Below are 16955 nucleotides of genomic sequence, written 5' to 3' on the forward strand. Positions count from 1 at the left end.
GTGATCCACACATGGCTAGCAAACCCACTTTGCAATCATAGTAAGGTATGTTAGGGCTGCCAGCATTGATGCTGTTATTGTGAGAAGGCAGCCTTTTATTTAGCAACAACTTGCTTGGTAGCCATTGGTGACTAGAAGTTTTATGCAGGCGAGGAGCAGACTGACAGAGGAGAGATGGGACACTTTGTTTCCCCTTCCCTTTTCATACAATGGTATCATGGGTTACAGACACTTCAGGTTACAGACTCCGCTAACCCAGAAATAGTATCTCAGGTTAAGAACTTTGCTTCAGGATGAGAACAGAAATCGCGCGGCAGCGGCGTGGCGCGGCTGCAGTGGGATGCCCCATCAGCTAAAGTGGTACCTCAGGTTAAGAACAGTTTCAGGTTAAGAACGGACCTCCGGAACGAATTAAGTTCTTAACCTGAGGTACCACTGTACTTGGTTTCTGTGCTAGCCATGGAAGAAGAAAAACCCTTTCCTGGAATATTACTAGCCTCTTGGCAGTTAAGCTTGCTATGGTTTAAAAGTTAAATGAGCAGCATGCTGGTGCATGGGGAGAAATCACAGCTGCTTCTCTTCCACTCCTGTGCTAAGCCATGGCTGGGCATAGCATTATGTCTGAACCTGGGCTTGTGGTTTGTCTCTCTGTAAAGAAACCATGCACTGTAACCAAGATTTGTTACTGGCTTACATAGGAATGATAGATGTGGTTAGAATTATATGCAGTATAAAGTATTTTAATTTTATTCGGGGTAGAATTTGAGCATTTCTAACAATGGCAAAACATAATATGCTTTTTTGAGATTGCACCTCTTTAAATTGTCTTTACTTTTCAATGTGTTGTGTTATTTTACAATTGCAATGCTTAAATTATTAATCATCAAGAGGTTTTTTTTGTAGTTCATGCCTTTTTTCATCCATAAGCTTATATAAACTTCGATTCAAGGTTTGTTTTTTTACATTTAGGAAGAAAATATTCATTCCTGGCTTTTGTAAACATGAGAACTGCCTATGATTTCCATATATATTCTCTTCTCTTCCTATGTTTTTAAATTAAGGAAGTTGTTTGTTTTTACATGTGGTTATAAATATTCAAGTATTCATAAGCAATTTGTTCTGCTGTAGACTAGTTTTCTTAACTCCATTTCTTGGGTCAGATGCCACTTTTAATTTAAAATGAACATGGGCCAACAAATGTCTGCAACAGATCCTTGTAGTGAGCATAGAGACAGCACAGCAATTAATGGAAATTCCCCAGCTTCATTTAGAAACTAAATACAGTTTATTTTAGACTAACTTTGGCATGTAGGCTATGTTAAAAACTTCTCCCGGTTTGCATACTTTCGTGTGCTGTATAAAACACAGTTTGGCCAAAGCAGATTCAAAGGATCAAATATACAAAATGATTCCCCCAAGCAAGTAAGAAGAATGAAGTTGGGTTGTAAGAAGAGGTCTAGAATGATTCCTTAGGCACTAGTCATCTGTCAAGTCATTCCGTAAGCCTGACAGAAAAATGGGGAAATCAATGCTACATTGGACCCAGTTCTGTATGAACTGCATCAAATGTATTGCAACTTCATAGAATAGACGCGGGTGGCGCTGTGTCTAAACCACAGAGCTTAGGTCTTGCTAGGTCCATCGGAAGGTCGATGGTTCGAATCCCCGCAACGGGGTGAGCTCCCGCTGCTCGGTCCCAGCTCCTGCCAACCTAGCAGTTCGAAAGCACGTCAAAGTGCAAGTAGATAAATAGGTACTGCTTCGGCGAGAAGGTAAACGGCGTTTCTGTGCTCTGCTCTGGTTTCACCAGAAGCGGCTTAGTCATGCTGGCCACATGACCCAGAAAAACTGTCTGCGGACAAACGTTGGCTCCCTTGGCCAGTAAAGCAAAATGAGCGCCGCAACCCCAGAGTTGTTCGCGACTGGACTTAACTGTCAAGGGTCCTTTACCTTTACCTTTTTACCTTGGTTCTCGAACTCAATTCGTTATGGAAGTACGTTTGACTTCCAAAACATTAAAAAACCAAGGCACGGCTTCTCATTGGCTGATTGGCCCCGGAAACAATGCTAACAGCCAAAACGGATGTTCGGCTTCCGAAAAACCTTTGTAAACCGGAACACACACTTCTGGGTTTGCCGATTTGGGAGCCGATTTGTTCATCAACTAAGCCATTTTGGAACCAAGGTACCACTGTAACTCAGCTGGAATTTTTTTTGTGTGAATTTGAATCTGCTGCTTCCCAAGAGGTGCAAGGTTTCAGAACTACCACTTCTACTGGTAAAATAATGTAGATTGTTAAAATAGGTACAGTGCCGTATAGTCCCTACGTGTGGTGCTTTTGTAGTAAGAGATAAGTATATTTTCTTCTTTTTGAAGAGATGAGGTATTGAATCTGTGACAAAGGAATTTCTTCAAGTCAATATAGTGAGTGTTAGGTTGATTTTCCAGACCTGTATATAATTTTATATATTAAAAGTCCCAAAGCTATTTACGATATATATAATACAACAAAACACAATAAAATTTATTAAAGAATGCAGAAATTCACTTCAGTAACAATTATAAAAGCACCCAGATGTGGGATTTGGGCCCTGATCATGTTACTTTTTTACGTGTAAAATCCTCTACATATGCTTATAGAATATTAATATGTGAATATAGCAAATATTTGTTTGTGAAATGTGTTATATGCATACTGATTAAAGAGCTGTGATTGGTTTTTGCAGCCCCCAAAAAGTATAAAACTGAGGACAACCATGGTTTTTAGGAAGCTGCCTTATATGAGGTCCAGTTTATTTGTCCACATAGCCCTTGTACTATGCATAGTAGTGACTCTTCCATCACCACCTGGAAATGGCAGGGATTGGCTTGATGCATGCAAAGCATGTGCTTTGGTAAAGAGCTCCATTTATCGCCAACTTAATTGTGAAGTGGCCCTGATCTGATGTCCACTAGACCACACAGGCTCTCATGAATTATTTTATTTTTTTTGTCCATTACTGCATATCACACATGTGAATGAACGGAAATAGTGTTCTTTAAATAAAACGGCAATGTAAATGTTAAATTTAAAGGTTTGGATGAAAAAACTGTGAGTAGTTGGATAAAATGTTCTGTTTCTGTTCCATGGACTTTTGTATTAGTAGAGCATACACTCTTGCAGCCTGGGAAAATGAACATTGCTATATATTAGGGTAGAAATCCTTGAGCATCAAGAGACAATTGCAGCTTGGTTGGCTGGTAGCCAGCTTGGAATGGTAACACACTGGCAATAATCTGCCATCTTTTTCCTTTTTTAAAATCAAAGCACCATGTTGTGATAAGATTGCATTGTTATGTGGGCAGGACTGGGTAGTATTATAGAAGAAGCATCTCAGCTCTTTGTACTTTTTCTGAATGTTCATACATCTTCTACAACTTGCAAGGGGATTTCTGGCAAAATTTTCATTGGTTGATTTCTTCAATTAGCTTTGTTTTTGATCAACTTAGCTTCCTGATTTCATGAGGGAACTTGCAAGACAGAGGGCAAATATCTGTGTTGGTGACTTAGTGGTGTATGTACATGAAAGGGAAATGATACCACTGGGATGACTGTTCTTCTGTCTTTGCTTTTTCCTTGGACAGATGTTTTTTCCTCCACTGCTGCCTCCTCAAACCAAGACCCCTACTGTACAGTTCCCCTTTCCATGTCTGGCCCTCATTCAATTCCTTAACACTTGAAAACCCTTGTTCTCATTTTAAAACCAACATAAAAGAGTAACTGGATATACACGTTTAGAGCTAGCTAGTTTCTGGTCATCAGTAAACAAAGTTGTGGTGCAACTCTGTGGCTCTGTACTATTATTGTACTAGTTTTTTAGTTGTCAAACCCCCCCCCCCCCCTTACGAAGCACGAAAGCAGACTACAATTTCCTCGTCTTCGACTGGAGGGTCTCCCCACTCCAAACATTTGAATTTGAATTTCTGGTGGCAACTAAGACTCATCTGGCAGCTGCTTCAAGTGTTCAGTTTAATCATTTTTCAAAATAGGCTCTCACCTTTTCTGGGACTGGAAGTATAACGTTAAGATACTCACAGAACAGGGCTGGAGAAAATATTGAGATTGAACTGTTCTGTCCTGCATGTCCAGAACATGAATCTTTTGTAAGAATTGAAGAGCAGAGGAGGTTCTAGAACTTCTGGGTATGAGGTTAGACAGACTCAGTATAATGCCTTTCTGTAGGGGATATCGTGGTTCTTAACTGTTGTCATCAGCAGGAGCACATGTCATACATGAAAGTCTCATGAGGCTGGCATGCATTGGTGTGCTGATAAGAACTTAGAATTAAACAGTAGGAATCTAATCATTAAACAGCATGGCAAGCAAGTTCCAACATCTCACTAGCCTATACACTCCCCCAACCCACCCACACATTCCTGTGTGCCCCACGTTGGGAACCATGGATCTAGGGGGTGTGCAGGGGAGGAGGAGGAGAAAATGTTCTGTTGCACAAGGAAAAATCTTTGCACATTTGCACAGTGCTTTGTTGAATACGACCCAATGAATCTACAATAAGAAATAGCAAATCACTAATTTTTGTTTATTTAAAATATTTTTGATAGCAAACTGAAAAAGCTAAGCGAAGACAGCTTGACTAAACAGCCTGAAGAAGTATTTGATGTATTGGAGAAGCTCGGTGAAGGGTATGTATTACTTTATGTGCTACAGAGAGGTGGGATGGTTGGGAAGACTCTAAACAAAACATCGCACAAACACAGACAAGAATAGTACAACTGACCTAGAGCTGGAAAAGCTTCTTTATTTGGACTAGTGCCCACAGCCAAGAAATATTTTGGAGCTGTGGGAAAGCTCCATATTACCCATGTGAGTGTAACAATGCTCTGATAGGCATTTAAAAATAAAAAATAAAATGAAAACACGATTTGGTGATTTTGAGTGGAGAAGGGGCTAGTTATCTTTTCTCCTGTTAGCCATGCTTATGTTCCAGATTGCATTTCTTCTCCTCCATCCCTACAATTCTTCCTTTGCATGCTTCTAAACAGGTGTTTTGCCCCTTAAGTCAACTTCTGTTGCTGTCATAGCTGAAGCTGCCTCTGTGTGACCTCCCTATCCTCCTTTCTCTTTGAAACATCAACAAGACCTATTGCAGGTTAACTACCATTACTCACAGAGCAAGGGAATATGTTAATGCTCACACTCTACCGCAGGCATAGGCCAACTCTGCCCTCCAGATGTTTTGGCACTACAATTCCCATCATCCCTGACCACTGGTCCTGTTAGGTAGGGATGATGGGAGTTGTAGTTCCAAAACATCTGGAGTGCAGAGTTTGAGGAAGCCTGCTGTACTGAAAAAGCATTGACTGAGGCCTGTTTCACTGGCAGCACTTTGCTATGTGGGTGTCGGTTCCATCTAAGAAAACGATGTACTTCCTAAAATCAGGGAATACTATTGAGATCTTTATATTCATTACTTCTATTGCACAATTCTGTGGTTGCTCCCCATTTGTGGAATCCTCTCCCTAGGAAGGCTCGCCTGGCACTTAAGGCGCCAGGCGAAAACATGCCTCTTCTCCCAGGCCTTTGGCTAATTAAACAATCTATGGCCTCTTAAACTGTGTGTGTGTGGGGGGAAGGGGTTACTGCTTTTGTTTGTTACTATGCTGTGCATTTTTATGTTTTTATATTGTAAGCCACCCTGTGATCCTCAGATAATAGGCAGTAAAGAAAACAAACAAACAAACAAACATTTAAAGCCAGGGCATCCTGTTTTAGAGGCATGTGAAAATGAAGCCTCTACAATGAACAAATGTGGCTTTTGCATTAACTATTTATAGGTTGGTTTGAATGAACTGCAATTTTATTATTCAGAGCTTAAATTAGTTGGAAACTGTTTTCTTTTCTAGGTCTTATGGGAGTGTATTTAAAGCCATTCATAAAGAATCTGGTCAAGTAGTGGCAATTAAGCAAGTTCCTGTTGAATCAGATCTGCAGGAAATTATTAAGGAAATTTCTATAATGCAACAATGTGACAGGTATGAAGTACATACTTATTGTGAGAGCTCTTCTTTTTTTTTAATGCCTAAAATATTTGATAGTGTAAGTTTGAATCTGCTGAGAATTTCAAGCTGAAGTTCAAAGTCTCCTTTAAAGTCTTCACAGTTCAGTTATGAGAAATGTGGATGCTTTATTGGGCTTTTAATCTTGCTACCCGCCTTTTCTACCTACTGGCTAATGCAGTTGGGTGAGTGGAAGAGGACTGATGCATCCTTTCTTCTTTCTTTGAAGTATTTTTATACCTTGGTACTGACTCTGGTGCCCTGACAAAGCTTGATCATGTTTCATGTTCGTTATTTATTTATGCATAAATTACTGCTGAATGAAGGAAAAATATTCTCAAAGGCTATATGCACAAAAATGCAAAGATCAAAAGAACATAGAACAAGGTTGCATGGTAGGGTAGTACTGTGTAAACAAAATTGTTTTAAGCTGACTTCTAAGGCTGAACACAGAGGACCCCTGTCTAATATACAAAAGCAATGAATTCCACAGTTCATCTCAGAATTGACATCAGGTAGTTACAGTTCAGGTTAGATGCAAGGTAAATATTGGAATGAAACGAATAGTGGACCAATTGGTTTTTATTTAAAGAAAGGTTTCCTTGAAGAATGCTGTTTAGCACAGTAAACATGGTGATGTATGAATACATAAATGCTGTCTAGGAAACTTGCCTGTAGGGTGGTCAACAAAAAATCCAAATCTCCCTTTCCATTCATCAATGATATAGTGGGGTCCACTACGCCTCATTTGTGGTCTTCCTTAGTAGTGGTGCATGGCTGTTCTGTTTTTGAGATGGCATTGAATAGATTTCCTTGGACTAAGAAGCTGGAAATATGTCTGGAGTAGTTTGAGCAAAGAGGATATCCTCCTTCTAATAAATGTTTACAGTCTGCCCTGTCTCATGGATTGAGAGCAGGTCGTATCTTGGTGTAGGCTCCTGTGTTTGAATTTTTCTTCAGCTGCTTTGGGGATTCTATTTAGCTAGCAAGGGCAAGGCAGAGGAGCCAAGCATCAAGATGCTGGAACTCTTTTAAACTATACTGCAGTTATTCACCGGTGATGAGAGCCTTGGTTCTTCAGATGAGGCAGTAAGAGGGATTAAGTGGGGTTTCCATCCCTGCAGAAGGTTGGCAGTGATAGGTAGATAAGGGTGTGCCCTTAGTAAAATATTTGTGAATCACTCCCTTGTAAAATATTTGTGTGGAGAATACCTCCCTTTCTTTAGAGGCTTGCTTTTTTATCAGCGAAGATCTTTATGGACAAATGCAAATGCCCCAAAACACACAGTAGTTAAAGTAAGACTAACTGACCTGAATTAGAAGATTGCAAGAATGTTGCTCAGCTCTAAATATTTAAATATCATATATACTTCGGCAGGCTTTTATCATTTGTTTTTATTGCAGTTTGTTAATCTTTAGTGTAAGGTCTTCAGAATTTGTTATGGAGATTGTCCCAAAATATTGTATCCTAGGAATAGCACAATTGTAAGGGGCAAGGTTTAAAGTCTGCCATATATCGCTGATAAGGATGAAATGGGATTTTATGATGTATTTATTCAGAGTTTGGTAGATCTCCGGGTTGGATTTGGCTGGAGATGTCCTGTTGACACTGATATGTCAGTAGTAGTAGTTGTGCTTAACTCAGTAGTGGTGAGAGATAAAAGTTAAGCACTAAAATCTAGAGGCAACGAGAGCTCCTTGACCTAGGGAGAAAAGGAAGTCTTAAACTCTCTTAAGCAAAGAGACTAATGTAGCATGGTGGCACTATGTATTTAAAATTCCTAATTAATGGAGATAATTTCCCTATGAATAGATTGTAATATTGTCTTGTATGTTCAAATACATATTTTATGGGGCTTTTTAGATACAGTTACCTTAATCAGGTGACATTTAATATAGTGCAGAAGCAGGTGTCTGTAAGTGGATCGCTTGCTGCTTGGGAGTATGAATAAAAAAGAGGGGTTACATATGAAGGAACCCTTTGAATGAATATATAGCGCCAAGCAAATGGTTGCCATTATCCATGCTCATGCTTTTAACCAACAATTTGGCTGTCAAGCATGAGCAGTAAGATGTAGGTTGGGGGCAGGAACATATTGGCTTGTATCTAACCATTGGTGTTTTGTGAGCTCAAGGGCTTTTGATCCAGTGAAGGTGGCCATGGAAGAGGCTTGGGAGGTGATTTTTGCTAATTTCCCCCTCCCCTTGTAGCCTCCATTGTCCCTGAAAATTTGTTATGAAGGGTTGGGGGACCAACCAGAACAGATTTTTCTGGGATCTGCTGGAGAAACCAGAAAAAGCCACCCTTTTCAGTTAGTGGATGCCTCCCCTGGAGTATTAGCATACGGAACACAAATTGGATTCCACTCTTTGTCTTTTTTATTACCTGTCAGAAGGCTATTATATTTGAATGTCCCAGATTAATATCATCTGGCCTTTTAGTTTATTAAAGTACCTTCTAATCTGAGTGCACTGGGGACAATCACTAGAGATGATAATTAGGATTCTTTTTCTTCTCTTCTAGTTTGGTATGTGACATGGGTGGGGAACATTTTTCAGCTTGAGGGCCACATTCCCTTCTGGGGGCCTTGGAGAATGGAGCTGGGGGGGAAGTGGGTAGAGCAATGAATATGATTTGTACCTTCTACCCAGTGCATTTTTCTGGGGGTTCGCAGGTGTACGCATACCCCTAAACATTTATTGAATCTTTGCCCTTTTGTCCTTTTACAGTATTTATTTTTCCCGATTTGAACTACAAAATGGTGATTTTCTTGAGTCAAAATGAGAGTACCCCTAAACATTTTTAAAGAAAAAAAGCACTGCTTCTACCATAGGCTAGTTTCTATAGTCACATGACCCTGTCTGTCCGTCATCTAGGCAGGCAGGCAGGCAAGTAGGCAACTTTATCAGAATTCGAGGATTCATTCTGGCCAGGCAAAAACACTGAAGGAGGCTGGTGGGGTGTGTGGCCTCTGGAGAAAATCCTGAGGCCTTGAGAAATGCCTATAGAGGGGCCTAGGAGGCCTAATTTGGCCACTGGGCCTGTGTGTGACTTTTTCATTCATATACAAAAATGGCGAGTGGTTATCTATTTTGCAAGGGTGGTCTGAACCACAGAGCCCAGGACTTGCCGATCAGAAGGTCGGCGGTTCGAATCCCTGCGACGATCCCTGCTCCTGCCAACCTAGCAGTTCGAAAGCATGTCAAAGTGCAAGTAGATAAATAGGGAAGATAAATGGGAAGGTAAATGGTGTTTCCGTGCACTGCTCTGGTTCGCCAGAAGTGGCTTAGTCATGCTGGCCACATGACCCGGACGCTGTACGCCGGCTCCCTCGACCAGTAAAGCAAGATGAGCGCCGCAACCCCAGAGTCGGTCACGACTGGACCTAATGGTCAGGGATCCCTTTACCTTTACCTATCTATTTTGCACTCTTAATTATTAGCACGTGCACCAACATCTTTAGTTCTGTTTTCTAAATCCTATCATAAAACTCAGGCAGCTGCTTGGAAAAATGATACCAAGCTCTGACTCTAGCTAAATTTATCCTGGACACTACTGCTTCTTAATATTCTTGAAGGTTCACATCTGTATGTTGATAACCCATGTTTTTGTGTTCAGCCCTTATGTTGTCAAGTACTATGGGAGCTATTTTAAGAACACAGACCTATGGATTGTTATGGAGTACTGTGGAGCTGGTTCTGTCTCGGACATAATTAGATTACGTAATAAAACGGTAAGTGTTTAATTATTTTTTATAAAATACTGTTACCTTTGCAGTTGTTTGCATGAATAAAAAAAGTGTTCCCAACAAAGATTTATTAACTTGAGGAGGATGTTCATAAGGGCCCCATTCTTTCCCTGTTTACTTTTATACAGTGGTGCCTTGCAAGACGAAATTAATTCGTTCCGCGAGTTTTGTTGTCTTGCGATTTTTTCGTCTTGCGAAGCACGGTATTGGGAAAGTTTTGGAAAAGCTTCAAAAATCACCAAAGTCTTTAAAAACCTCAAAAAAGGCTACCACACCGCGTTCTATGAGTTGCTCCTCGAAGTCAAGTCGCAACTGTATTAACGGTGTTAAGAAAAAGGAAACAAACTTGCAAGACGTTTCCGTCTTGTGAAGCAAGCCCATAGGGAAAATCGTCTTGCGAAGCAGCTCAAAAAACAAAAAACCCTTTCGTCTAGCGAGTTTTTTGTCTTGCGAGGCATTCGTCTTGCGAGGTACCACTGTATTAGTTGATAGTGATTTATATTAGTGATAGTGATTCTCCTGCTGCTGTTTAAAGTACAATAACATGCCATGACAGAGTCTAATAATCTTTTCAGACCATGTCTAATGAAAATGTAAGAATTTTATGAAAGGGAAATATGATTTATCCACTGTTTTTTCAGAGAACCACAGACTTAACCTTGGCAAATCATATTACTAGTATATACCAACATGTCAGAGGAGTAAGGCTGAGTCTCTTGGGTTGCTGGAATATGAAGCAGCCCTGCATCAACCAATCTTCATGGCTGTTTATAAGGAAGAAGATATTCTCTCTCTTATGTGGTGTTCAAGCTATAGAGGACATTAAAGTAAAAAACCATATTTGTGGGCTGGTAGGAACATGAACTGGGATGCATAAAGTAGGAATTTGAGTCTGAGAAGCTGATGCTCAGTCAGTGGTTGTGATCCTGACTCAGGAGGGTCATGGAAGGGGCAGACTGGCAAGAGAGGCAACCCTTTGCTGGCGAGGAGCTGCAAGAATTGGCTGCTAGGATGAGGGTGCAAATTCAGTTGTATTTATAAGCTGATGTTCATTATTAACATTAATATTTATATTTATTGCCAGGCTGATAGTTTAAAAGTTTAAAGATCATACACTTTCAATGAACAGATTCTGACTGTAGTTCATAAGCTATTTGGCTCTTAGACCTTTGTTTTTAAATGTGAACTTCACTGGAAAAAACCCACACACATTACATTTGGAGGTCAGTGATTGTTCTTGAGTTCCAATCATAGTTTGGAGAAAAACAAACCACGGACGTGGGTTCCTCTGTCAGGACCTGCTATCTACCATAAACCATGGTTTATTTAAAACAATGACTTATTGTTACACATAAACCAGACCTGTATCTGGTTCAGAATGATAGTTTTACCTTTTCTCCTCTCTTTAAAATTATTTGATATGGTAAAATACAAAATCAGTTTGTCCTTTCTTTCCTATTGCTTATTATTCATGAAGGAAATAATGAAACCATTAGAAAATACCTAGTAGAAGTAAACTCAGTGCCAACAATTTTAGTTTAGTCAAGAATTTCATAGAATCATAGAGTTGGAAGGGACCCTGAGGGTCATCTAGTCCAACCGCGTGTAATGCAGGAATCTCAACTAAAGCATCCATAATAGATGCCCCTCCAACCTCTGTTTAAAATCCTATAAGGATGGAGAGTCCGCTTGAGACATGCTTGAGTGTTGTGGGAAGAAAAAGAGAAAACGATGGACTGGCTGGTTTATGATTTCATATTTAGAAGCACATATATTATATCCATCACAAGGAATTGGAGCTTAGAAGTCAGACTAGCCTTGTAGCATACATATGACTAGGAAGGACTGAGCCTCTTCTCACATTTCCAGTCATATTTCTTCTATATAGCTGTCCATGGATATGTCCTCACGGACTAGTGTTTCCTAAATGCAGCCACCAGAATCAGTGTGTTTGTGAGCTCAGTCCTGTGCTCCTGTGTCTTGGAGGCTGTGTGCTAGTCAGAATCCCAGCAACATAGCATTTACTTAGATTTTCACAGTCTGACTTCTGGTGGAAGCATCCTAAGGTTGAAGGAAGATGTCCTGAAAATGTGGGCCGTCATAGTTAGACCATGAATTCTGTAATCAGTGACGGAGCAGTTCAACAATCTAGACGGATGAAAATGGCATTACTTGTATTTTAATGACGCACATGGATTTGGGGTAGTATTTGGGCACTGTTTTATCTATTCGTTTGCTGCTCTATAATCATAATCTCAGGGCATTTTACAATAGAGATAAAAATATTAAAGCTATGTACAATAAATCAACAAAACACATTAAAAATGCATAAAAAAGACGGTCCATATAAAACTTATTTTAGTAAAGGTAAAGGTACCCCTGCCCGTACGGGCCAGTCTTGACAGACTCTAGGGTTGTGCGCTCATCTCACTCTATAGGCCGGGAGCCAGCGCTGTCCGCAGACACTTCCGGGTCACGTGGCCAGCGTGACAAGCTGCATTTGGCGAGCCAGCGCAGCACACGGAAACGCCGTTTACCTTCCCGCTAGTAAGCAGTCCCTATTTATCTACTTGCACCCGGGGGTGCTTTCGAACTGCTAGGTTGGCAGGCGCTGGGACCGAGCAGCGGGAGCGCACCCCGCCACGGGGATTCGAACCGCCGACCTGACGATCGGCAAGTCCTAGGCGCTGAGGTTTTACCCACAGCGCCACCCACGTCCCTAAAACTTATTTTAAAGCACCAATATATTAAAAATTTTGGGGTGGGTGGGAATAAAAAATTACTTGCTTATTACTGAATGTGTTCAAGGTTCTTAGTATCTACCTTAAGTAGATCCTAAAGTTTAGGCAGGTGTATAGAGAAAGCTGATCCTTCAGGTACCCCAGCCCTAAGCAATAAAGGACCTTAAAGATCAAAACCAGCGATTCAAACTCTACTGCAGTCAGTAAATACACAACCCAAAGGGCATATTGTCAGAAAAGTTTGTAATACAATCCTGTTTTGATAAATTGGGAAGACAGGGAGAATTGTATCTATAACAAAATAAAACACAAGCCAGGCTTTGAGTACATTACAAACTCTTACACTCACTTTTCATGTCCTGTTTGTTTAGGTCCTCCGTCCACAGTCTTTTTTTGTGGGACCTCTGCTCCTGTTTGATGCTTGTTGATTTTTGTGGGATCTAATTCATGTTCGAGGAGGTCAAGCCATGTGGATTGGATTGCAGGAGTGGGACCTTGATTGGGGGTCTTGCTTTCTGTATTTGTAAAACATTTTGCATAACCTTATGCGTGCCATATAAATAATAATTATAAGGCAGTTTGCATAATTTTGTGTTACAGTTTCTCAGTCTTTCAAATTGTTTACGTAAGTGTGTAATCAGTGTGTGTACACACAGAAGAAGAAAATGTTATTTATGTTTCTCCATAGCTTACAGAAGATGAAATTGCAACCATTCTGAAATCTACGCTTAAAGGACTTGAATATTTGCATTTCATGAGAAAAATACATAGAGATATAAAGGCTGGAAACATTCTCTTAAACACCGAAGGGCATGCTAAATTAGCTGACTTTGGAGTGGCTGGACAGTTAACTGTAAGTATAAAGTGTATGGGTAGAGTCATATTTTATAAATATGCATTGCACTTCCTACAGTCTGTTGTAGGGAGAGATGGAGCTTTTTCCCATTTGAAAGGTGCAGTTAATTTGACAGTCTTTGCTTACTGAAGTCAGCTTTTCTTGTGTGTGCCTTTTGAATCTTGTCCAAACAGTGTCCTGCAGAGCTTTTGAACAGTGGGTTGAGCCCAGACTTTTGTTATGCTCAGAGCATGTGTTGAACCCTTCACAGAACCAGTTCCACATGTGTCACGTGGCTGGGAAAGTAATGTGAATAAAAAAGTTCAGTGGTTTGCCTTTAGAGATGGAGGCCTAACTTCTGACAATACTTTCTCTATCCAAGTTGCAAATAGACCATGTACTGAAAAATACACTGGATTATGGACTGTTGAAGTTGAATGTGGGATCAGATATTTAGGGTGCTTCATACATTATATGGTGGCAGATGTATTTGCGTAGAGAGCTATGGCCAGTCCCAATGCCCTGGTGCATATGACTGTAATTTTTTTGTGCTTAGATGCACATTTTCTGTAAGCACATATTGCAATTACACACAGAGGTTGTGTATATGTGTGTGTGTGTGTGTATAAATATATATACACACATACACACATATGTATATGTATATGTATATGTATATGTATATGTATATGTATATGTATATGTATGTATGTGTACACACACACGTATAATGTGTGAAAAAACTATGCATGTGTTTGCGGCTTCAAATATTGTTTAATTATTGTAGGCACAAACATGGCCTCCAGAACATTGTATTAGACTCTTTTGTACCTATCTAAAATAAGGCTGTTTTTCTTGGAAATAGGCCTTTTAGGAGAAAGCGCATTGCTGAGCTTTCTTGAGGCACTGGTGTTAAAGTTCAGTTGCACAGATTCCATGTGATATTATAATGGGAGAGAGAGATGCAAATACATTGAGAGATGTTAAGCTTCTTAATAATGTCATTACAGGATACAATGGCAAAACGCAACACTGTCATAGGTACTCCGTTTTGGATGGCTCCAGAGGTAATACAAGAGATTGGTTATAATTGTGTGGCAGACATCTGGTCCCTTGGCATTACCTCAATAGAAATGGCAGAAGGAAAGCCTCCGTATGCTGATATACACCCAATGCGGGTAAGAATCATACATAGTAACTTCGTTATTAATTACACGCTGTATAATGTTGCTCATTGGAAAAGTGGAACAAGTGGTTACATTGGTCATCCTGAGTTGATTGGAACTACAGCTGAATGTCCAGTTGCTACTTCGATCGGAGATTTAAAACTAAACTGCTGCGAGTAAAGTGTAAATTTCATAGTGGTAGAAGGCACTAAAATATGCTACACAACAGTTGATGTAGTCCAAAAGTGATCATTTACTTCATGTCGTTTAATAGGCAACTGTTGCTGTTAATGACATGGTTTAAAATCTTAAGTTTAATTACACCTGCTGCTTTGATTTCCCCCCAAAAGACAGCTACTGTCACCAAGGATATTTTGATGTTTGCTTATCTAATGATTCTGCTCTTTTGGGCATTTTAGGAGTTAATCACTTTTGCACAGGGGTGGAGAACCTGTTTCTCTCCAGATGTTGTTGGATTAGAACTCCCTTTATTCCTGGCCATTGACCATGCTGGATGGTGCTATAAGGGGAGATAGAGTCCAAAAACATATTGAGTTTAGAACAAGAATTAAATAGAGAGTAGTTTAATGTTTTCATATTTCATATTTTAGTGGCTACATGCTTTGCTTTTTTTAAAAAAAGTGATGGGTCTTATATCTATGCAATGTCACCTCTTTTGTTCCAATAGGAAACAAACAAAGCTGTAACTATGGACATACTATGCATGATATAATTAATTGTAAACCTTTATTTATTGTCTGTTATTATTATTTATGTGTGTATGGAATGTGAAAAAGGCTGCTACTTTTGATGGCACTGAAAATGCATAGGCAATCTGTATTTCTGGCATTTTGGTGATATCCTTGATCATTCCGGCTTGTCAAGGGATCAGCTGTGAAAAAGGATATTCCATCACTCATGCGTCTTGTTAAAGGGTAATGGTGTGTATTTTGTAGTGGGTGAACTGAGTTTGGAACTTGAACTATTAATTATCTTACAGAAGCAGCTGATTTTTCTTACATAATGAAGCTATTTTGGTCTTATGTTTAGGGTGAAAAGGAAACATAATTTTTAAATGTGCCCTTATAATGATTAGTGATGACTACAATGGCTTCTTAAAATTTAATGATATCATCCTCATTACATCTGGGATAACTTTGACATAATTGCTTGTAGTTGCACTTGGTAATGAAAGGTACAAGCTTAAATTATCGGAGAATATTTTCTAAGCATAATAGCTGCTTTTAAACTAAGGGTTAGTGTTTTAACTTGACAGAATGTGAATATTTGTAATGCTTGTAATCAGTCGTATTAAATCAAAAGGGCAAATTCATTTTAAAAATAACAATTCTGGCTTATATGGTGCACATGTTCTTGTTAATAATTTGTGTTCTGGTTTTTAAGGGCTTGTAAGCAGTTAATACTCTTTTGTATATTTGATACCCTACAGTTCTTCTTAATTTTTATTAGAGAGTTGTTACAGTGGTTGAGAAGAAATACACAGATTTCAGTTGTGATAGTTTCCCCAGTGTTATATGATCCAACTTCACAAGATTCCTGGACATATGTAGATGCTTTTCTATTTTGTTTTCGTTAAGACATTCAATTGATATAGGCAAGCATGAAAGCTCGGGCAAATTTTCATTGCTTTTTCTGGATCTTGCTTAGATTCTGTGGTATTTATGTAAAACACTGTTTTGTTACTTGGGAATGCATGCTGAAGTTATTCCTTATGCTATTTTGCTGTAGGCTGGTTGGCACTGCCACAAAGGTAATGCATTGCCAGTAGGCCATTTCCTTGTCAATTGCATTTACAATCTAATAGAGATATTACATGACTTTTTAAACAAGTGTTTTGGCAGGGGCGGAAATGGCAGATTCCAAGCAAACAAGCATAGCTTCCTCTCCCTAACCACACACTAGCTACTCAAGGAGTTGTACTAAATCTTGTGAGAGTGCGAAGGTAAGGAAAGGATTTCAGGTTGAAAGATGGCAATAAAAGTACTTTAGGGCTCAGTATTTGGGAATATATATCAGATCTTTGTCAAAAACCAACCCATTCTTGCTGCGGTTGGAAAGGTGTTGACAATCAGCCAATGCAGTAGGCTATTTACTATATTTTAAAATCTGTGCAGTATGCCTGGGGCTACTTTCCACACTTGATCTAATGTTACTAGTAGTTTTAGGAATGTCAGATGTAAGGGCCACCTGCTTCGTTGGCATCAGTGAATGTTCTTTTTAGATGTTTAAAACCTTTAAAGTATCAACTTTTTGTGGCAGGAAGTCTCAAAGGGGAAAAGATTTACTTGGTGTAAGTAGTAGATTGCAATCTCTAGTGGAAGTGCTTTGGAGTTCCTGTTCATATATCAGAGTTGAAGTAATGGTGAAGCAAATTGAAATATGAAA

General features: G+C 39.5%; 1 protein-coding gene across 4 annotated transcripts in view; it reads left to right on the plus strand.

Annotated features, from left to right (window-relative positions):
• The window catches only part of STK3 (serine/threonine kinase 3), a 110021-nt gene that overhangs the window by 2037 nt on the left and 91029 nt on the right, over positions 1-16955 (plus strand). For all 4 annotated transcript variants that reach the window (XM_077932828.1, XM_077932827.1, XM_028736414.2 and 1 more), the window contains exons 2-6: positions 4604-4684; positions 5906-6034; positions 9678-9792; positions 13237-13401; positions 14394-14561. In XM_077932828.1, coding sequence (XP_077788954.1) covers positions 4604-4684; positions 5906-6034; positions 9678-9792; positions 13237-13401; positions 14394-14561 — 658 coding nt within the window. The remainder of the gene's footprint in view (positions 1-4603; positions 4685-5905; positions 6035-9677; positions 9793-13236; positions 13402-14393; positions 14562-16955) is intronic.

Source organism: Podarcis muralis, chromosome 8 (assembly GCF_964188315.1).
Source record: "Podarcis muralis chromosome 8, rPodMur119.hap1.1, whole genome shotgun sequence".
NCBI classification, from domain to species: Eukaryota; Metazoa; Chordata; class Lepidosauria; order Squamata; family Lacertidae; genus Podarcis; species Podarcis muralis.